The 23009-nt window shown below is 43.2% G+C and overlaps 1 protein-coding gene across 1 annotated transcript; it reads left to right on the top strand.

The window, feature by feature from the left end:
• The first annotated feature begins 125 nt into the window (after positions 1-125).
• myot (myotilin) lies at positions 126-22802 on the top strand. Its single transcript, XM_079229183.1, has 15 exons — positions 126-453; positions 586-648; positions 780-927; positions 2432-2569; positions 2650-2842; positions 7237-7438; positions 7570-8564; positions 13613-13763; positions 14585-14686; positions 15301-15338; positions 16519-16657; positions 16777-16984; positions 17099-17264; positions 18614-18747; positions 20920-22802. The coding sequence occupies exons 1-15, from the start codon at positions 301-303 to the stop codon at positions 21060-21062; spliced, it is 2973 nt and encodes a 990-aa protein (XP_079085309.1). The 5' UTR covers positions 126-300; the 3' UTR covers positions 21063-22802.
• Positions 22803-23009: the final 207 nt, after the last annotated feature.

Raw genomic sequence — 23009 nt, 5'->3', positions numbered from 1 at the left:
TTGAACTAGAGCTGATATATATGTATATATAAATATAAGTCTGTCAACACTGAGTGACCTGAACAATCCAATGCAGCGGACCGTCGTGAACCTTAACATGTTTAACTTTTCGTCTCTGTAGAGAGAACCAGCTCCACCACCGCCTCCTGGAGCGCCTGAAACATGGCTCAGTGAGTCTCACACACACACACACACACACACACACACACACACACACACACACACACACACACACACACTTTTGTAACGTGTCCCCTGTGTGACTGCAGCGTCCAGAGGGTGCAGAAGAAGACCAGCAGCATGTCCCTGACCATCTCCTCCTCCTCTTCCTCCTCCGTCTCCTCCTCTCGGGGCCTCCCTTCCTCTTCCTCCTCCTCCTCCTCCTCTTCCTCCACCATCCTCGCCCAGAGACAGTCCAGCCTGGTGCAGCCGCTGTGTGTCAGCCCTCAGAGGGTAATAATAATAACAATACTTTAATTGTGCATAGCATAATGTAAGCACTGCGTTCACTGAGGAAACAGTGTCTGACCGTGTGGTTAGCCGATCACACTAAGTTCAATTAAATATATTATTTTCCATTTCCAGACTCAGAGTCCCAGCTACAATCAACAGTATTCAGGGAGTGGAGTGGCTCCTGTTTTTGTCAAGGTAAACACACTTTAATGACGTGCACGTGCAACGCTAATGCAACCCAGACCTTTACATGATACATATTATTACTCATTACATCTCTCTTGTGCGATACATTTAGTTTATTCATTGTCTCCCTCCTCGGCCAGTGCCTCCGGGACGTGTCCACGGTGACGGGGCAGCTGGTGGTCCTGGAGTGCCGGCTGAGGGGAACGCCGCCCCTGCAGGTCTCCTGGTGCAGAGAGGACCAGCAAGTGCTGGACTCGGACGACTTCAGGATACTGCGCAAGAGTGAGCGTGTTTGGCAGTGTGTGTGTGTGTGTGTCTGTGTGTGTGTGTGTGTGTGTGTGTGTGTGTGTGTGTGTGTGTGTGTGTTATTTTAGCTGTTGTATGATGAAAGTAAAGCTCGGGTGACGAGGTCACTTCATAAAATACATGACTGTTCCCTCTCTTCTTGTGTTCCCAGAGGCCAGCTCTGCATCAGTTCCAGGTACAGTACCGCTTCTACAACGATGCGTTCAAGGAGAGTGCGGTACTCTCAGGTTTCTCTTGAGCTGCTGGCATAATGCTGAATCCTCATATACCTCCCCGCTCATGTCCAGACTATAGCCAGGCCTGTGATGAATGGTTACATATACATATTGCTTCATTTAACCGTACAACACTAACGTTAAAAATAGCAACACTATCACCAACGTCGAGTATATTTCACCCGATATAATGTACCTGATAAAATATAATTTTATCAGGTACAGGTCGTTCCTGGGACATGTGAGTCTTGTCCTGTGAAGGAAAAGTCTCCCTTCAATGTTAAAACACATCCGGAATGTTTTCACCCTCTATCGTCGTGAAAATCACCCAAACAAGAAGAAAAAACAGGGATCAGAGCAGAGAGACACGCCCACCTTCAATAAGACACGCCTACCTTTAATAAGACACATCTACCTTCAATGAGACACATCTACCTTCAATAAGACACATCTACCTTCAATGAGACACATCTACCTTCAATAAGACACGCCTACCTTCAATAAGACACGCCTACCTTCAATAAGACATGCCCATCTTCAATAAGACACGCCTACCTTAAATAAGACACACCTACCTTCAATAAGACACGCCTACCTTTAATAAGACACATCTACCTTCAATGAGACACATCTACCTTCAATAAGACACGCCTACCTTCAATAAGACATGCCCATCTTCAATAAGACACGCCCACCTTCAATAAGACACGCCTACCTTCAATAAGACACACCTACCTTCAATAAGACACGCCCACCTTCAATAAGACACGCCTACCTTCAATAAGACACACCTACCTTCAATAAGACATGCCCATCTTCAATAAGACACACCTACCTTCAATAAGACACGCCCACCTTCAATAAGACACGCCCACCTTCAATAAGACACGCCTACCTTCAATAAGACATGCCCATCTTCAATAAGACACGCCCACCTTCAATAAGACACGCCTACCTTCAATAAGACACACCTATCTTCAATAAGACATGCCCATCTTCAATAAGACACACCTACCTTCAATAAGACACGCCCACCTTCAATAAGACACGCCCACCTTCAATAAGACACGCCTGCCTTCAATAAGACACACCTACCTTCAATAAGACACGCCCACCTTCAATAAGACACACCCACCTTCAATAAGACACGCCCACCTTCAATAAGACACGCCTTCCTTCAATAAGACACACCCACCTTCAATAAGACACACCCACCTTCAATAAGACACGCCCACCTTCGATAAGACACGCCCACGGAACGGGATGAAAAGAGAGTCTTGTCGTTGCAGAGGAGCTGTGCACTCTGGTGATCTCGGAGGCCTTCCCGGAGGACTCCGGCCTGTTCAAGTGCGTGGCCCTGAACGCCTTCGGCACGGCCTCCTGCTCGGCGCTGCTGGACGTCTACAACGGTGAGAGGGATCCTTCATGCGGCGCTCTAGCTCACCTGTTGATCTGTGCACCACACCAATATGCCCGTCTCTCCACGCAGACCTGGAGGAGCAGCTGGAGGTGGAGGCCGCTCGTCAGCAGGAGGCGGCGTCTCCCCAGCAGCCAGAGGAGGCGGCGTTCCAGCAGGACGGAGAGAGCGGCGAGGACTTCCCCTCGGAGGAGACCGACTCCATGACGCTGCCGCCGCCCGAGTGGCCCGACAGCCCCGAAGAAGACAGCCTGCCTGTTGCAGAGTGAGTAGATGTGTGAGCGCAAACAGCCCTTCATTTGTCCTGCTATCAGATGACCTCTGACCCCGCACTAAAGCACAGGTCCACCAAATGATGGACAACTGCTTTATTGTCTCAACACAAAGTATCACATGAGTCTATGCAAGAGGCTAATAAGTGTATTTATACATCCATTCATTCATTCACACACTCATTGTTTGCTACAATGTAGTGTCTATTTACTTGAAGTAAATGGTTCGGTTGTAGTTCATCTTTAGATCCAGACGAGGTCGCTGTTGCGTCATTCTAAAATTTAAAAAGGAGATAATTGTCAAGTTCACCCATCTCTCTCTCACCCATCGAGCGAGAGAGAGAGAGAGAGAGAGAGAGAGAGAGAGAGAGAGAGAGAGAGAGAGAGAGACTTACATAATGGGAGCAAGTGAGATCTAAATAATAATAATTAGTACACTATATTAATGAGAACAAGAGGTGCAGCTTGTGACAGGGCTGTATGCATGTATGTATATGTGAAACTACACTGAATGATACTATTTAGAAAAAGTGTATTTAGAAAAGTGTTTTTCGGGTGGGAAAGAAAGAACCAATCGGCGGGCACGCGCATCACCCTGCGGTCCCTCTGCCTCGTGAGCGCGCGGTGTCACCTGTTTGCGATCCAGCCTCCCACTCCAACCCGGTGTTTGGGTTCCTCTCACGCGGGGACGCTGCTCTCTCTGTCCCGGTGTTTGGGTTCCTCTCACGCGGGGACGCTGCTCTCTCCGTCCCGGTGTTTGGGTTCCTCTCACGCGGGGACGCTGCTCTCTCCGTCCCGGTGCCCTTTAACCGGAAAATGGTGCAGGAGCGAGGTAAGAAACAAGTTATTTATTCTTTCTTGTTTATACCGCGGTGAAAGTAATAAGTGTGTGTAGTCCTGCTGAAAAGGTCACACTATGTTTAGAGCACTTGGAAAGCGGACTTGAGTCTATTTCGGGTGTTTGTGTCACTGTGTGTTGGTCGGTTCTCCTTCAACACATTTTTTTTATAAATATAAGTACAATGGACACCTGTTGGTAACTCACAGTTACTTCTCTAGGTAACGTTACCTGCGCTGAAATCCGATACTCACTCTCTCTTTCATCCGGTGTTCCGGTTTAAAACGCGACCGTGTTAACTGGAGACTTTTTGTTGCCGTAGTTACAGGCAGCCGTTTGAAAATAGGAAGAAAACACGTAGCTGCCCTCGTGAATGCTGCATTATTTAATGTGTATATGATGTATTATTATGTATATAAGAGGATTTGACACTGTATTAAAAACAAATTAAAGCGGCATTCACGAGGACAGCTATACTTATTTCTCTGATACGGCTGTGGTAACCACGGCAACAACGGACGCGCTCGGCTGAAACGTCGCCAGTTAACACGGCCGCCTGTTAAACCGCAACACTGCTGCTTTAAACGTGGGTCTGTTGTTGTGTTGTTGTGTTGTTGTGTTGTTGTGTTGTTGAGTGGTGTTGGCAGTTTGGGAACACTCCAGGGAATGTTTATTTCCCCCAAAAAGGAAATAGTAAAAACACTGAGGTTACTGATTAACTGGGTGAGTGGTGCGTTCAAGTGCAGGCGTTTAATTAGACACTAGCTTTTGAATACAATGTTTTGATTTATTTATTTATTAAAAATATTATATTTATATATATATATATAAATATATATTTATAAATAAATAAGAAAACATTAATATCACAGCACACGTTAATACCACGGGCGATACTTTAATACGAGGTCCTGTTTCATCTGCTGAGCTTCTGCATCACTGGCGTTTGATCGAAGTTCAACGAGTGCGTGTTTAATGGTCACTTGGTGCTGATCCGGGATCAGTGGAGGAAGGAGAATGTCTGGCTGGGTGTGATGAGTCCAGAGCGGTGACCTCATCCCTCATGGGTGCAGACATGGCGGCGTCCTTCAGGAACTCCTGTCCTCAGTTCACTACAGATAGGACTCGTAAGGTCACTTTCAGGAAGTTCATCTGATTGTATCAGGGTTCTTACACTCATGGAAAACCTGGAAGAGTCATGTAAATGTGTTATATTCATGTGTTCATGTAAGTGTGTTATATTCATGTGTTCATGTCGTTCATTTAAGCTGAGTTTGAAATAATTAACATGCTTTTAAAAGAAAGACGCTTAAAATATAAGCAGGCATACATACAGGCATCTATATACATGTTTATTCTTTTAATCAAACTATTGTCTCATTCATTTGTGTCATTTAAGGTTTACTGTATGCTTTGTATTCTCATTCTTAGTTTAAATACTACATTTACTCACTTTCTACTGTTTACACCCAGATTTCACTAAATGTTTGTAATGGACATTTGGTTTAAAGTCATGGAAAAGTCATGAAATGCCCTGTGTTGTATTGATTTGATTATTCAATCATATTGGATCATTTAGAACTTTTTACGACCATATTTGGGGAAACAGCCATGTAGAGTTCCTATTTACAGAAATATATTTTTTGTTAAACAATCATATGGATATATGTGGATATAATGACTAAGTTGTTAAAGGCAAATACTAGAACAGCTAGAACACACAGGTGCGTTCAGGACACAACCTGTCATTATAACAAGGAAACTATAACACGCGTGACATATTTTAATATTACAATATCCAAAATCTAAGTCAATATCTAGTCCCATTTCATGATGTTGATATACATCCATATGGTTCTGGCTGAGTTGATGGTAACGTCCCGCTGTTTATTTGTATAACCTTGTTGGCTACAGTTCGGAAAAGGCTTCATTTGTATTTTCAGAATCCGGCAGAGACTTTATTTTCTAAAAAAATTGACTAGATTTAGTTTCAGCGTTCACGTTGCTGTCCCTTTCACCGGTCATACAGAGGACTCAGGATTAGCATTCTCCTACCCACAATGCTGTGTGTGTGTGTGTGTGTGTGTGTGTGTGTGTGTGTGTGTGTGTGTGTGTGTGTGTGTGTGTGTGTGTGTGTGTGTGTGTGTGTGTTAAAAGGATTGGGTCACCAGTAGAGCGTCTGCAGCTGCCAGCTGATGTCAGAATTCCGAGACCAATATAGCTTTGGCCACTTAATCATACAAGCACAAATACACACACTGTATAGCATCAGCATACTAAATGACACACACACACACACACACACACACACACACACACACACACACACACACACACACACACACACACACTTAAAACTTGCTTTTTTCCCTCTGTTTTTCCCATGTAAACTGCCTTTGAGTACCTTTTTGAAGCTATACAAACACAATTTATTATTATTATTATTATTATTATTATTATTATTGTATTATATATATATATATATATATATATATATATATATATATATATATATATATATATATATATATATATATATATATATATATATATAGTAGTATTTAAAGCACAGAAAGTACCACACAAAGCTGGGGGCTGTAATGGAACAGAGGCACCGTTAGTGTTGTTGGCAACACCTCTATGACGTGTCAAACATCATGTGTTTAAATGTTAAAAACAATTCATATTGGCCGACGTAAGCTCTCCATCTCAAAATGTTTAAGTCTGACTACAGACGGCGTCCTCCAATGAGGCTGTATTTGTTTTTGTCTTTTAGTTCGTTGGACATTTCAGAGATCCATGAAGGCCCAGCGACACATTCCCTTTTACACGTAATGCTTGAAAAGAAGACAAGGCGGTACAAAACTCGTTGTCAGGCTTTAGCTGCTGATTTCAGGGAAACGGTGTGTGTAATCAAACAAGTGTGTGAGGGGGAGCGACGATAGAGACGGCTATTGTCATCACGCAACAGCTTTCTTTCCTGGAGTAAAAGTAGGGGACCAGCCAGGAAGGTCTCACAGGAAGACACTACTGAGTGGGCTGGAAGGAAGCAGAACTATTCATCCTCTCATTAGATTTCACGTATCCCCATGCACCAGGCTCTAGTGCTCCTCCTTGCATTCGCTCCATTTAGATTTTGCTCTGTATTTAGGAACAACCGTTCCTCTGTTTTACTTTGATAGTTTTGGTCTCAGTCTGTTTTTTGGAAAATCCTAGGCTAAATAGAAAGTTTCAAATGAGTGATTTTGAGTCAAATATCTGCGAGAGACAGAGAAGATTGTTAACGTGCATCTGAGGGTCTTCATCTTGGTTTAAAGTCTTCAGAGAGCTGACGCTGGGTTTAAACTGCTTTAGGAGATCTTGTCGGGGATTTTCATCACCGCTGTTTCTGTATCTCACCTAGGATGCGGAAATCCTCGGAATATTCAAAGTGGAAACTTTAGATGGGAATTAACAGGGGGAAACAATGGGTATACAATGGAAATGTAGGGGTAATTTGATCAGACTGTATAAGCAGATAGAATCAAACCGTATGTCTGTTTTTGTCAGTTTTCCAGAGCCTCAGCCGGCCGACCAGCAGGAGGAGCGTGTCCTGAGCTCAGGGGGCCAAAGGTCACCAGGGGTCGCCGTCAGAGCCTATACGCCCAGCCCTCCACCTCCACCCTCACCATCACCTCCACCACCACCAAGCCAAGTCCAGGAGGAAACCGAAACGCCCAAGCTGTTCACCCCAACCAAGATCAGCTTCACTGTGAGAACCTTTCCTACACAAAGTTGTGTGAGCCTTTGGCTGCAGCTGTTAACAGCTGAAAAGTTCCTGAATGTCCTTTGTTCATCACAAATGGCAGAATTCTAACCTTTATTCACTTCTTGTAATCCCAGTCCTCCCAGTCCTCCCAGTCAGGAGGCAACAGCATGAACCTGTCCGACCTGCCGAGCTTCACCCCCAGCGTCTTCCCGCCCAGCGCCTTCAACTATGAGCGGCCGCGGCATTTCATCCAATCGCAGCCGGCCTTCCAGGCGCCCAGCTACGACAGCGTTCTGCAAGAGGCCCAGGAGCACCAGAGCAGCTCCCAGCAGAACCTCGCCGGTTCCCAAAGCCGCGCCGACGTTACGGAGACGCAGAGTCGAGCTAAAATGGCGTCCGCGCAAAGTCAGTCTTTTTCTCAGACTCAGTCATTGTCCAGGTCCTCGTCACAGACCCAGTCGCAGTTCCAGTCCCTGAGCCTCAGTCAGAGCAAAACCCAGTCTGTCGCCCAGACCCAGGTCCAGACTCAGGCCCAGGTCCAGGCCCAGATCCAGGTCCAGACTCAGGCCCAGGTTAAGTCTCAGGCCCAAACCCAGGTCCAGACTCAGGCCCAGATCCAGGTCCAGTCCCACGCCAACAGCATGGGCAAGTCCTCCCCGTCCTCTTCAGGTCTCAGCTCTCCCATTTCCACCCCGGCCTCCTGTGCCGCTCCTCTCCAGTTCCCTGCTGCCCCCGTGCCGAGTCCTTCTGCCGCCGGCGTCCCAGCCTGCGTTTCCTCTCTCCCCCGCACCACCATGCGGTCCACCATCACCCTCACCCCCAGCATCCCCAGCGCCTCCGGCCTCGGCAGCGCCACCCTGCCGGCCAACCAGGACTCCATGTCGGCCCCTGCCGCCTTCCTCTGCTCTGTGCTGCCCTCCCCGTCCGCCTTCTCTCCTATTTCCTCCTCCTCGCAGTCTCCCAGCTCCCAGCTCCCCTCCCCGTCCTCTCGGAGCTCCCTCCCAGTGTCACCATCCCTCCCTCGCTCTCCCCCCTCCTCTCTGCAGCAGCCCAACTCTCCCAGCGGTCAGAACCGAGTACTTCCTGCCGTGGTCTCTTTGCCCGCCAGCTACAAGGCAGCGCCGAGCATGTGAGTCAAAGTATACGTCCATTTGGCACGCACAGGTTTTAATAGAAAAGTGGACATTTCCAACATTTAAGAAAAACCTAGAGATAGGGCTGGGCGGTATTGGCCAGAAATTTATATCAAGGTATTTTGTAAGATTCTGGCGGTTTCACGGCATATCACGCTATTTTTTTCGCTTGCAACTGACCAGTGAGAGGTGAGCAGCTGTTTGTACGTTGGTACATAGAAGGTGTTAGGAAACTAAACGTGGAGGGACTTAGGACCCAGGAGAAGGTAGCGACGTAGTTTCTTCTTGATAGTGGGCAAGCTGTACCTAGCATGCAGTTCGGCGGTGTAATTTTGTAAATGCACAATTATTAGTGTTACAAATTGTTTATGTATCACAAACTGTTTTGTCGTGATGTTTTAACTGTTAAAGAGCGTTAGTTGTGGGTTATTAATTGTTGTTATAAAGTTATAACATGACTAAAGTTACAACATGACTAAAGTTACAACATGACTAAAGTTATAACATGACTAAAGTTATAACATGACTAAAGTTACAACATGACTAAAGTTATAACATGACTAAAGTTATAACATCACTAAAGTTACAACATGACTAAAGTTACAACATGACTAAAGTTATAACATGACTAAAGTTATAACATGACTGAAGTTATAATCATGACTAAAGTTACAACATGACTAAAGTTACAACATGACTAAAGTTATAACATGACTGAAGTTATAATCATGACTAAAGTTATAATCATGACTAAAGTTATAACCATGACTCAAGTTACAACATGACTAAAGTTACAACATGACTAAAGTTACAACATGACTAAAGTTACAACATGACTAAAGTTATAACATGACTAAAGTTATTACATCACTAAAGTTACAACATGACTAAAGTTACAACATGACTAAAGTTATAACATGACTAAAGTTATAACATGACTGAAGTTATGATCATGACTAAAGTTATAACATGACTAAAGTTATAACCATGACTCAAGTTACAACATGACTAAAGTTACAACATGACTAAAGTTACAACATGACTAAAGTTATAACATGACTAAAGTTACAACATGACTAAAGTTACAACATGACTAAAGTTACAACATGACTAAAGTTATAACATGACTAAAGTTACGACATGACTAAAGTTATAACCATGACTAAAGTTATAATCATGACTAAAGTTATAACATGACTAAAGTTATAACATGACTAAAGTTACAACATGACTAAAGTTACAACATGACTAAAGTTATAACATGACTAAAGTTACAACATGACTAAAGTTATAACCATGACTAAAGTTACAACATGACTAAAGTTACAACATGACTAAAGTTATAACATGACTAAAGTTATAACCATAACTAAAGTTATAACCATAACTAAAGTTACAACATGACTAAAGTTACAACATGACTAAAGTTACAACATGACTAAAGTTGCAACCATGACTAAAGTTACAACATGACTAAAGTTACAACATGACTAAAGTTATAACATGACTAAAGTTACAACATGACTAAAGTTACAACATGACTAAAGTTATAACCATGACTAAAGTTACAACATGACTAAAGTTACAACCATGACTAAAGTTATAACATGACTAAAGTTATAACATGACTAAAGTTATAACATGACTAAAGTTACACTATGACTAAAGTTACACTATGACTAAAGTTATAACATGACTAAAGTTACAACCATGACTAAAGTTATAACATGACTAAAGTTATAACATGACTAAAGTTATAACATGACTAAAGTTACACTATGACTAAAGTTACACTATGACTAAAGTTATAACATGACTAAAGTTATAACATGACTAAAGTTATAACCATGACTAAAGTTACAACCATGACTAAAGTTATAACATGACTAAAGTTATAACATGACTAAAGTTATAACATGACTAAAGTTATAACCATGACTAAAGTTACAACCATGACTAAAGTTACACTATGACTAAAGTTATAACATGACTAAAGTTATAACCATGACTAAAGTTACAACCATGACTAAAGTTACAACCATGACTAAAGTTATAACATGACTAAAGTTACACTATGACTAAAGTTATAACATGACTAAAGTTATAACCATGACTAAAGTTATAACCATGACTAAAGTTACAACCATGACTAAAGTTACACTATGACTAAAGTTATAACATGACTAAAGTTATAACAATGACTAAAGTTGCAACCATGACTAAAGTTATAACATGACTAAAGTTATAACATGACTAAAGTTACACTATGACTAAAGTTATAACATGACTAAAGTTATAACATGACTAAAGTTATAACCATGACTAAAGTTACAACCATGACTAAAGTTACAACATGACTAAAGTTACACTATGACTAAAGTTATAACATGACTAAAGTTATAACCATGACTAAAGTTACAACCATGACTAAAGTTACAACCATGACTAAAGTTATAACATGACTAAAGTTACACTATGACTAAAGTTATAACATGACTAAAGTTATAACCATGACTAAAGTTACAACCATGACTAAAGTTACAACATGACTAAAGTTACAACATGACTAAAGTTATAACATGACTAAAGTTACACTATGACTAAAGTTATAACATGACTAAAGTTACACTATGACTAAAGTTATAACATGACTAAAGTTATAACCATGACTAAAGTTACAACATGACTAAAGTTATAACATGACTAAAGTTACAACATGACTAAAGTTATAACATGACTAAAGTTACACTATGACTAAAGTTATACCATGACTAAAGTTATAACATGACTAAAGTTATAACATGACTAAAGTTACACTATGACTAAAGTTACACTATGACTAAAGTTATACTATGACTAAAGTTATAACATGACTAAAGTTATAACATGACTAAAGTTACACTATGACTAAAGTTACACTATGACTAAAGTTATAACATGACTAAAGTTATAACATGACTAAAGTTACAACATGACTAAAGTTATAACATGACTAAAGTTGCACTATGACTAAAGTTATACCATGACTAAAGTTATACCATGACTAAAGTTACACTATGACTAAAGTAATAACATGACTAAAGTAATAACATGACTAAAGTTATAACATGACTAAAGTTATAACATGACTAAAGTTATAACATGACTAAAGTTACAACATGACTAAAGTTATAACATGACTAAAGTTATAACATGACTAAAGTTATAACATGACTAAAGTTACACTATGACTAAAGTTATAACATGACTAAAGTTATAACCATGACTAAAGTTACAACATGACTAAAGTTATAACATGACTAAAGTTATAACATGACTAAAGTTACAACATGACTAAAGTTATAACATGACTAAAGTTACACTATGACTAAAGTTATACCATGACTAAAGTTATAACATGACTAAAGTTATAACATGACTAAAGTTACACTATGACTAAAGTTACACTATGACTAAAGTTATACCATGACTAAAGTTATAACATGACTAAAGTTATAACATGACTAAAGTTACACTATGACTAAAGTTACACTATGACTAAAGTTATAACATGACTAAAGTTATAACATGACTAAAGTTATAACATGACTAAAGTTACAACATGACTAAAGTTATAACATGACTAAAGTTACAACATGACTAAAGTTACAACATGACTAAAGTTACACTATGACTAAAGTTATAACATGACTAAAGTTATAACATGACTAAAGTTACAACATGACTAAAGTTACACTATGACTAAAGTTATAACCATGACTAAAGTTATAACATGACTAAAGTTACAACATGACTAAAGTTACAACATGACTAAAGTTCTAACATGACTAAAGTTACACTATGACTAAAGTTATAACATGACTAAAGTTATAACATGACTAAAGTTACAACATGACTAAAGTTACACTATGACTAAAGTTATAACCATGACTAAAGTTACAACATGACTAAAGTTACAACATGACTAAAGTTATAACATGACTAAAGTTATAACATGACTAAAGTTACAACATGACTAAAGTTATAACATGACTAAAGTTATAACATGACTAAAGTTACACTATGACTAAAGTTACAACCATGACTAAAGTTACAACATGACTAAAGTTATAACATGACTAAAGTTATAACTTTAGTCATGTTATAACTTTAGTCATGTTATAACATGTTATAACATGCTAGACAGTAAGTAGCTCAGACCGCTGCGTCCTCAGCTGTGAACATTACCTTTTTCTGCCTGCTGAAGAGCCACAACAGTTGTTATGACTATGTACTGGTATGACGGTATCCGTATGTAAATGTTAAACTGGTATATATCACTCGGGACATTTGGGATCTTTTTTTTTTTTTATTTTGTAACCTGAGCTCCTATAATAAGTCCTAAATAAACTGTATTGCCAAAATAGAGGCAGACCGTTAAGGACAAAGATGTAACCTTTTCTTTTTAATATCCCACATTGCCCCTGGTCTGGTCACTTTGTGTTAGTTGTTGTTTTTTACAGCATTTTGTTACCATTTGTCTGTGAAAAGTGCGATATAAATAAACTTTACCCACTTACATCCATTACATCATCAAATTCTATTTGATCAGGTGTTCAATCTAGAGTCCTGCCTTCAAAATTGTACTTTTTAACTATTTTCCCACCAGATTGAGCCATTCTGTGTTTGTCTGTTTCTCTGGTTTGCTGTGCTGCAGTGTTATGGAGCGGTGCGCTGACTGATGAGAGCACACCAATGGTGTTGCTAATCATTGACTAGCATGCGGAAAATAATTAAATGTTTGTTTTTCAACAACAAAAACAAAACAGGAGCGGTATTATTTGCCGGAATCCGTTATATAAAAGCAAGCGTGTCTAAAAAACTAATTAAATGAACAGCGTCGATCAGCAAAACATGTTCATGCTTTCTTTCACAAATGAAGCTGTGCAGGTCACTGCAGGTTTAAACGAGTCGAGGGCTGGTTTCCAAAGGGGTGAATGCAAGTTAGTGGCAGCATTAAAGTTCTGTCTTTTCATTCAGCTCCTCTCCTCCTCGCTCTCCGCAGCCCTCCCAAGCCCGTCCTGAAGAAGTCGGTGGCTCCTCGGCCGTCTTCCTCTCGCTCCACTGATGAAGACATCCAGGGATCCAAAGACGCCCTCATCCACGACCTGGAGCAGAAGCTGCGCTCCAAGGAGGCCAGGAGGAGGAACAGCCAGGTGTGTGTGTGTGTGTGTGTGTGTGTGTGTGTGTGTGTGTGTGTGTGTGTGTGTGTGTGTGTGTGTGTGTGTGAGAGTGTGAGAGTGAGTGAGTGAGTGAGTGAGTGAGTGAGTGAGAGAGAGAGAGTGTGTGTGCCCTGCAAACTGTGTTGGAAGTGCAAAAGAAATGGCAAAACAGTCCTCCCACCAACACTCTCACTCACTCACTCACTCTCACACACTCTCTCACACACACACTCACAAACACACTCACTCTCTCACACACACACAAACACACTCACTCACTCACTCAAACACAAACTCACTCTCTCACACACTCACTCATTCACTCACTCACTCACTCAAACACAAACTCACTCTCTCACACACACACTCACACACACACAAACACACTCACTCACTCACACACACACAAACACACTCACTCACTCACTCAAACACTCACACACTCACTCACTCACTCACTCATTCACTCACTCACTCACTCACTCAAACACAAACTCACTCTCTCACACACTCACTCATTCACTCACTCACGAGAGAGAACCGTGCAGACACACAACTCACACTACTGGAAGCAAGGGCACCATGTTGTTATAGCAACAGGTGATGGAGGAGAAGACCTGATGGTCAAATCCTTCTGATTAATACAGTTGTGTATGTTTCTGTGGGGAGCTGAACACAACACACACACACACACACACACACACACACACACACACACACACACACACACACACACACACACACACACAGTTCTCTAATGGACTCCCTTGCGTGACCAGAGCCTCATTAACGGTCTACGGCTTGTTTCCAAACAGAAACTGTCGTATGAGGAGCGCATGGCCCGCAGGCTGCTGGGTCCAGACAACGCCAACGACATGCTGGACCCAGACGGGCTCTCAGACCCGCAACTCGACCAGGTAGGACGACAACCCTTTCCTGAGTGATTACTGCAGAGCCCTCGCCTCACAGCGTGCTGCAGGATGTGTTGCAGCGCAGACCTCCATGTTGGCTCTGGTCCAGAGCCCATTAGCTTCCATGTAGCTATGAAGTACAGACCAAACATTGTTCCAGTCACTTGGGTTTGAATGGCTGCTCCGGGAGCCGCTCTATCTCAGAGCCTCCTCATGGGCCCCAAGCCTGGCAGCATAACCTGTGGGTGTGTGCGTGTGTGTGCGTGTGTGTGTGTGTGCGTGTGTGTGTGTGTGTGTGTGTGTGTGCGCAGGATTGTCAGAAAAGCCTCTCATTGCTCACAGGGCTTTGCACCATCTATTCTCTCTCTTGCACACACGACACAAACACACAACACGTGCATGTACACACACACACACACACACACACACACACACAGATTTGTCAGAGGCTATTTTTTGCTTTCTGAGAACGAGCCCCTTTCACTGGTGACAACAGGACTATTGTGTCAGAACACACACACACACACACACACACACACACACACACACACACACACACACACACACAAAGTTCCAACCTGTGATGACCTCTGCTGATATGCGTGTGTTTTCTGTTGCAGCCAGACTCACCAGAAGGAAGACACACAGGTGGACTCTGGTAAATACATATCATTCATAACATTTGAGTGTGCTGCCCGCTGCTCTGCACTTTGCAGGTTCCATCCCAGAAGCATGTGAAGAGTGATTTCATAGTTTTTGTTTTTAAAATGGTAAAAGTGTGATATCTAAAACATAAGTAGTCCTCCATTAAGAGGCAGGTCTCCAGGTTGACCTACGAACTTTAGAGAAACAAGTGACATATTTGGAAACTAATTCTACTTCCCAATTATGTGTCACTTGTTTCTCTAAAGAAACTGTCTCAAAGTGAAATAAGATAAGATAAGATAATTCTTTATTAGTCCCCCAGTGGGGAAATTGCAGGATTCCAGCAGCAAGAGACACATAGTAAATACAAAATCAAGTAATATAAATAAACAGTTATAAAAATAGTTTAGAAGAACACAATAGCAATATTTAATATACAGACGGAATGAAAAAAGAAGTATATAAAGTACCTAAATGTATTATAATTGGACCAGGTGAACGTACTTAAAGTGGCCAAAGTGATTAACGTGTTCTAGTGTTGTGGTCACTGTGAGCTCAGCTTGTTGTGCAGCCTGACCGCAGCGGGAAGGAAGGAAGGAAATGGATTCACTCCCGTTCACATGGCTCGTTCCACCCAGAAGAAACTAGATTTAAAGGGACAGCTCAACCCCAAACCAAAAACACATTGTTCCTCTTTCCTCTGCTGATATTTATCAATCGAGGCGTTGGTTGCTGAGGGTTGAAGGTCTGGGCAGGAGAGAGAGAACTGTCCCTTTAAAGCCAAACTAAAGGATTAAATGAGTTTTTGCACTGAAGAAGGAACCACCGGTTGAAATACAACCCGATGGAATGAATATTTCTGCAACTTTACACCATTGTTATGACAGCCTGTGTTTACATAATCTCCACATTGTGTTGTGCTATAAATATTTCTAGTTGTCTGTCAGGAGGGATAAAAATGGCTCAAGTCCCTCCGTCAGTATCCATGCTGTCAGAGGACACACACACACACACACACACACACACACACCACACTGATTCCGACTTTATTATCTCATAATTATGACTTTATCTCATAATTTCGACTTTATTATCTCATAATTATGGCTTATTTTGTGGCGTAAACGGGCTTCCATGCTCCATCCATTGACGGTGAGCTCAGGTGTTTGAGCAGACTTGGTCCTCTCCCTCAGGGGGCGGCGCCACACGGGGAAAGACGAGAGGGGGAACGAGGGCTCGGCCATCCAGGAGAAGTGTTACGCTCCTCGCTTCCTGCAGACCTCTCCAGACCTCACGGTGGAGGAGGGGCGCTTCTGCAGGATCGACTTCAAGGTGAATCTCTGACGCATGTTCAGGTGTACGAACACTGAAGCCCGTGCTTTAACTCAGGGACTCCCTCGTACAGCAAAAAGAAAACGATGCATTAATGGTGCGTCGGTGCTCTCCATCAGGTGGGCGGCCTCCCCACGCCAGACGTGTGCTGGTACCTGGACGGCAAAGCCATTCGCCCGGACGACTTCCATAAGATGTTGGTGTCTGAAAAGGGGATGCACTCGTTCCTCATCGAGATCGTCACGGTGCACCACGCCGGCGTCTACGAGTGCGTGGCCAGGAACCGAGCCGGGGAGAGCAGGTTCAGCATGCGGCTGGATGTGCTGGGTAAGAATCCTCAGCAAAGAGTCTGATGGGGATCGGGGTGATTCATTCATCGACGCCAGACCTGCTTGGGAGAGTCTAGGTGATGCAATCCGCTGTGCTCCCTCCTGTCTGCAGCCCAGGAGGCGCTCCGTCCTCCCACCTTCGTCCAGAAGATGTCCAACTCCAGAGCTCTGGAGGGCGACACGGTGCGGCTGGAGTGCAAAGTGGACGCGTCTCCTCCTCCTCAGCTCTTCTGGAAGAAGGATAAAGACATGCTGCGCATCGACCCCAACAGGATGAGGTACTTCATCACACCCAAACTCCTGCTTGACCGCACATCTAACGTAGCGGTTCAGCTCCTCGTGGTGTTCCCCTGGTAGAGACCACAGGCAGAGCCAGAAGAGAGAATAGTGGAGCTGCATTCATGAGGTCACAACTCCAAATGAGAGTTAACACTTTTAAAACCAACTATCTTTAGGCCCTTTCCTCTAAATGTCATCCCCAAACTAAAAATGGTGTATCTCTGCAACCACTAGGGCTATTTGAATAATGTTGGTTATAATAAAAGGTACACATGTGAGATTTAGTTCAGATGTGTAAATATTAGTCTATATGTTACTGGTTAAGAGTAAATGAAGATGACACACAGAAAAAATGAAAAGGTTTCAGGTCCGCCTATAAAAAAATCACTTTCAGGAAGATTATTTCTTTGAAATGATGGAGCTGTAAGGTCCAACTCTAACCCAAATCATAGCTCAATATGTGAACATTCTCTAACCCAAATCATAGCTCAATATGTGAACATTCTCTAACCCAAATCATAGCTCAATATGTGAACATTCTCTAACCCAAATCATAACACAATATGTGAACATTCTCTAACCCAAATCATAAACAATATGTGAACATTCTCTAACCCAAATCATAACACAATATGTGAACATTCTCTAACCCAAATCATAAACAATATGTGAACATTCTCTAACCCAAATCATAACACAATATGTGAACATTCTCTCTGCAAAAGTTGACTTTGATAAAATGAAGCAGAACAACATTAGAGAGGGTTTAGAACAGAGAACATTCAGGAGAGGTCTCAAAATGTACATTCGGGCACATTTGCATGTACCAAACCATATATTTCACTTGTATATTACTTATGGTGTTCAATACATCCAAATACAGCAGTTTTGGGCTTTGTTTTATATAACAATCGCTCAGTCTTCCCCCACTAGAGGGGGATTGTTTTTTAAAATGAATGAACGACCGTTCCCCAGCATGTACTTCTGAAGATCATGTCAGTGCTCACGACTTGTGAAAAACGCGTCCAGCTGTTTACTGATGGACCGAGATGGTTTCACCAGAACAGAAGAGACAGATCCGTCTGCCGTGAACAAAGATCCCTCTAAAAGGGTGATCCCTCTGAAAGGGGGATCCCTCTGAAAGGGGGATCCCTCTCACAGCGAGCTCTGTTACTGGAACAGGTAGATAAAGAACATATATAAATATATAACAGAAAGCTGCGGCTACACACAGTTTATCGAGGTCCTGCTGGACCATCTGATACGTCATCTGCACTAACTCCTGTTTAACGTGTGTGTGTTCCTGCGCCGGGTCTCTGTGAGCTGAAGTGACGCTCTTGCTCTCCAGTCTGTATCAGGACGGGTCGGGCCGCCAGTGCTTGCTGCTGGAGAGGCTGATGAAGTCCGACGCCGGCTGGTACACTCTGTCCGCCATCAACGAAGCCGGCATGTCCACATGCAACGCCAGGCTGGACGTCGGCAGTAAGTAACCTGTGTGTGTGTGTGTGTGTGTAGAGGCCCATCTCAGCTGTCTAGTCGCCATAGTAGCGCCCGGCTGTGAAGCCAAACAGCAGATGGAGGACGCCGTGCGCTCCACTGACTCCAGCTCCGGGACAAGCGACGAGGAAATGCACCACAGCTATCGGGTTTCTGCTGATCACATGACCGCCATCTGCCGTGTGGAGAGGAGCCGACGACCCGGAGCTGGACTGTCCTCTGACCCTTCAGGTCTTTAACGTTACGGGACTGTTAGTCGCTGTAGTGATAACAGGAGAGAACCGTGCAGACACACAACTCACACTACTGGAAGCAACGGCACCCTGTTGTTATAGCAACAGGTGATGGAGGAGAACACCTGATGCTCAAATCCTTCTGACAGTTGTAAACAGACAGTTGTGTCTGTTTCTGTGGGGAGCTAGACACATCTGACACACACACACACACACACACACACACACACACACACACACACACACACACACAAACACACACACAACCATTTATTCGCCAGGTATGAATAAATGAATGAATATATACTTTATTAATCCCCAAGGGGAATTTGGTGTCGAAGTAGCATCCATTTACAGACAAAAAATAAGATATAAAAACAACAGGGATAAAAGTGATATATATATATATATATATATATATATATATATATATATATATATATATATATATCTCATAATAATAATAATAATAATAATAATAATAATAATAAAAATACAAATAAAAATAGCTGGGATGAAAGAAAAAAACAGAGTATTAATTTAGGAATTAAATTAAACTTAAACAGAAGTGCAAAAATACAAAGTATGTATGTGTATATTAAGTGTGTGAGATGTAAACAAACAAATAAAACAAACAATAAACAAACAATAGGGGAGTGAAAAGGTGTGAAGTATGTTTACACAGACAAGGATTTGTTCTTCCCGTTAACATTAGACGAGACAATCATCAGCAACAACAGTGCAATAGATATTAAATTAAGTATAAAATGTGCTCAGACAAACAGATAACAGTCATGTAAACAAGTGTTCATGTTAAGTTTACATGTTAAATACTTCCAACAGACCATTGGTGTAGTTGGTGAATATTTGCAGAATAAAAAGGAGACTTTAAAAGACTTTTTAAAATCATTTTAAGATGCCTGTTTTGTTCTGTTCTGTGTAACATTTCTGTGACATCATTGCGTATGTGTGCATTCGGAGTCTTTAACTAGTTGTGTACTTGTGGTACATTTGGCCGTACAGTTTAACCACGAGTCCCTCCAGAGGACTTGAACACACGTCCCTCCTCCTGTGCGGCTCCATACGGCCCTGAGCCAGGCCGGGACGTCCCGTGCTGCGGGGTGCGGGGCAGAGGAGTTATTTTCAGACGGCCGGCATGACAGGAATGACGAGCCAGTTTTCCACCAAGAAGAGCGGCACAAGTTATTATTCATATCAGGATAAACACTTGTAGATTGTTTTTGTAGACGCCCACAAATAAGTAAATTCCTAGATTTAAAACTTGAGCTTTTCACCTCAAGTTTTCAATTGGTCCTAAATGTAAAATGATCATTTAATGGATCACAGTATTAGGCTTTGCTTTGGAGGTAACACAACAAACAGGTCATACTGGAATACAACGATAATACTGTTGGTTAATAATAACAAAGCAGCGGTCACCAATGTGTGGTTGATAAATACGAGCGACATTTGAACTCACCGCTCCTCTACAGGGTTCCTACGTCATGGAAAACCTGGAACAGTCACGGAATTTTAAAACGGTTATTTCCAGGCCTGTAAAAGTCATGTAAATGTGTTATATTCATGTGTTCATGTATATGTGTTATATTCATGTGTTCATGACGTTCATTTACGCTGAGTTTGAAATAATGAATATGCTTTTAAAAGAAAGACTCAGAATATAAGCAGGCATACATACAGGCATCTATATAAATGTTTATTCTTTTAATCAAACTATTGTCTCATTCATTTGTGTCATTTAAGGTTTACTTGTATGCTTTGTATTCTCATTGTTAGTTTAAATACTACATTTACTCACTTTTTACTGTTTACACCCAGATTTCACTAAATGTTTGTAATGGACATTTGGTTTAAAGTCATGACTCCATTGGTCAGGATGTGTGACCCCTCCCTCTTCTTGCAGCTCGCACGGCCCCGCCCATGAAGACGGCGCCCCCCGGCTCCAAGACGCTGAAGCTGCTGTCCTCTCTGAGCCACGTGCCGGCCCTGACCGTGGAGCGCCCCGCCCAGCACAGCGCCCCGCTGTACGAGAGCGAGGAGCTGTAGGCGCCCCACCAAACCCATCACGCCCTCACATGACGACGGCTCGTCTCACAAGCGTAAAGCCTGGATCTGCTGTCCTCTCCGGGGCCATTTGGTCCTAATCCCGCTTTGGTTCAGACCGGGACGCAGAACTCTTTGGAGGCCAGTGCATGTCAGGGCACCAACATGTGCTTCTATCATTGTTCTTTAAGCTCTACACTCTCATTTACAATCCCTTGAACAAATTCAGTTTCTTTTCAAGATTGCGGTAAACTCTTCTCCATAAACTCTGGTGTTAGATCCTTTTCCTTCGTTATAAAAAAGTTTAAATTTGTCTTCCTAACCAGCTCAGGAGAAGCGTCCTCTTCTCAGTACATGTTGAGGAAACAACAACAACAGCAACCTCAGTAGCTCCCCTCACAAAAGTGAAATAAGGCCCTGATGCTGCTGTTTGTCCCCACTGTGTCTGTGTGTTGAAGGCTGCACAGGACGCTCGGTGCTCTGGGTCCTGGATGTATTAACAGACCTGGATCCAGTGTGACAGTCAGACCTGCAGTATTTTAGCGAGCTGCTACAATACTGAAACGCAAAAAAAAAATCTGGAAGCATCCCGAGAGGACGGTACAAACTAGTGACGAGCCGGTCCACGATTGAGCTCCCATGACGCACACGTTTGGTGGTTAATGTATTTTTAATATCGGATTTCTGTCGGATAGGCGCAGGGAATGTGTGTAGTAGTGACATCACTACTACCCATAGTCCAACACTGCAAACGTCTCCCGCTGCACTTTACCCCCGACGCCTGTCCGCTGGTCCGATCCCCCGGTCCGATCCCCCCCGTCCGATCCCTCCGGTCCGATCCCCCCGTCCGATCCCCCGGTCCGATTCCCCCGGTCCGATCCCCCCGGTCCGATCCCCCGGTCCGATTCCCCCGGTCCGATCCCTTCATCCGATCCCCCGGTCCGATCCCCCTGGTCCGATCCCCCTGGTCCGATCCCCCCGGTCCGATCCCCCCGGTCCGATCCCTTCGTCCGATCCCCCGGTCCGATCCCCCCGGTCCGATCCCCCGGTCCGATCCCCCCGTCCGATCCCCCTGGTCCGATCCCTCCGGTCCGATCCCCCGGTCCCATTCCCCTGGTCCCATTCCCCGGTCCCATTCCCCGGTCCGATCCCCCGGTCCGATCCCCCGGTCCGATCCCCCTGGTCCGATCCCCCTGGTCCGATCCCCCTGGTCCGATCCCTCCGGTCCGATCCCCCTCGTCCGATCCCCCGCTGTGCAATGCCTTCAGTCTGACGTGTGCTTTTAAAACTTGGTTTGTGATCTTCAGCGCACGAGAAGGAAGTGAAGTTACTAGTCTTCGTGTCGGGGCCTGATGTGGGCCGCCAACCAGAGGCTTCTCCTCGCAACCAAGCTCTCCATCTCTGAGCGGAGCCTCAACAAGAAGCTTGTTGTCGCCCCGGGTGTTGTTGGCTGCATGAGGAACAGTTCAGAGCTCTTTCACCTCGTCCATCACGTCTGAGGGCAAAAGATCCACTCACAGCACTTCTTTTAGTGTCACGTGTTCAGACCCAACAGGCTCAGAACACCACAGTGGTGTTGGTGAGAGAGGCCCTTTGTTCTGTGTCGATTTTAACCTGCAGTGTGTGTGTGTGTGTGTGTGTGTGTGTGTGTGTGTGTGTGTGTGTGTGTTCTCTCTAAGTATTGTTTGTTGTGTAAGTTCTACATATCACTGGATGAATGAGGAATAAAGTCATGTGACCCTGCCTTTGCCTCCTGGTTGTTTTTATAATTATAATGGTTTGTCTCCCCTGCTGCCACCAGAGGGCGCTGTTGCTCCAGGCAGCCGCTGGTCCCGCCAGTAAAATACCTTCATCTCGTTTACCTCCGCAAGCTGTTGGTCTCCAAAGAGTTTTATCGTTTCATTTCGTGTTGGAGCGCCGCCGCGAAACAAAACTGTGCAAATGAAAACT

The sequence above is a fragment of the Taurulus bubalis genome (genome assembly GCF_910589615.1).
Source record: "Taurulus bubalis genome assembly, chromosome: 13".
Lineage (NCBI taxonomy): Eukaryota > Metazoa > Chordata > Actinopteri > Perciformes > Cottidae > Taurulus > Taurulus bubalis.
Note: the sequence above shows the minus strand (reverse complement) of the source record. Positions and strands in the feature narration are given on the sequence as shown.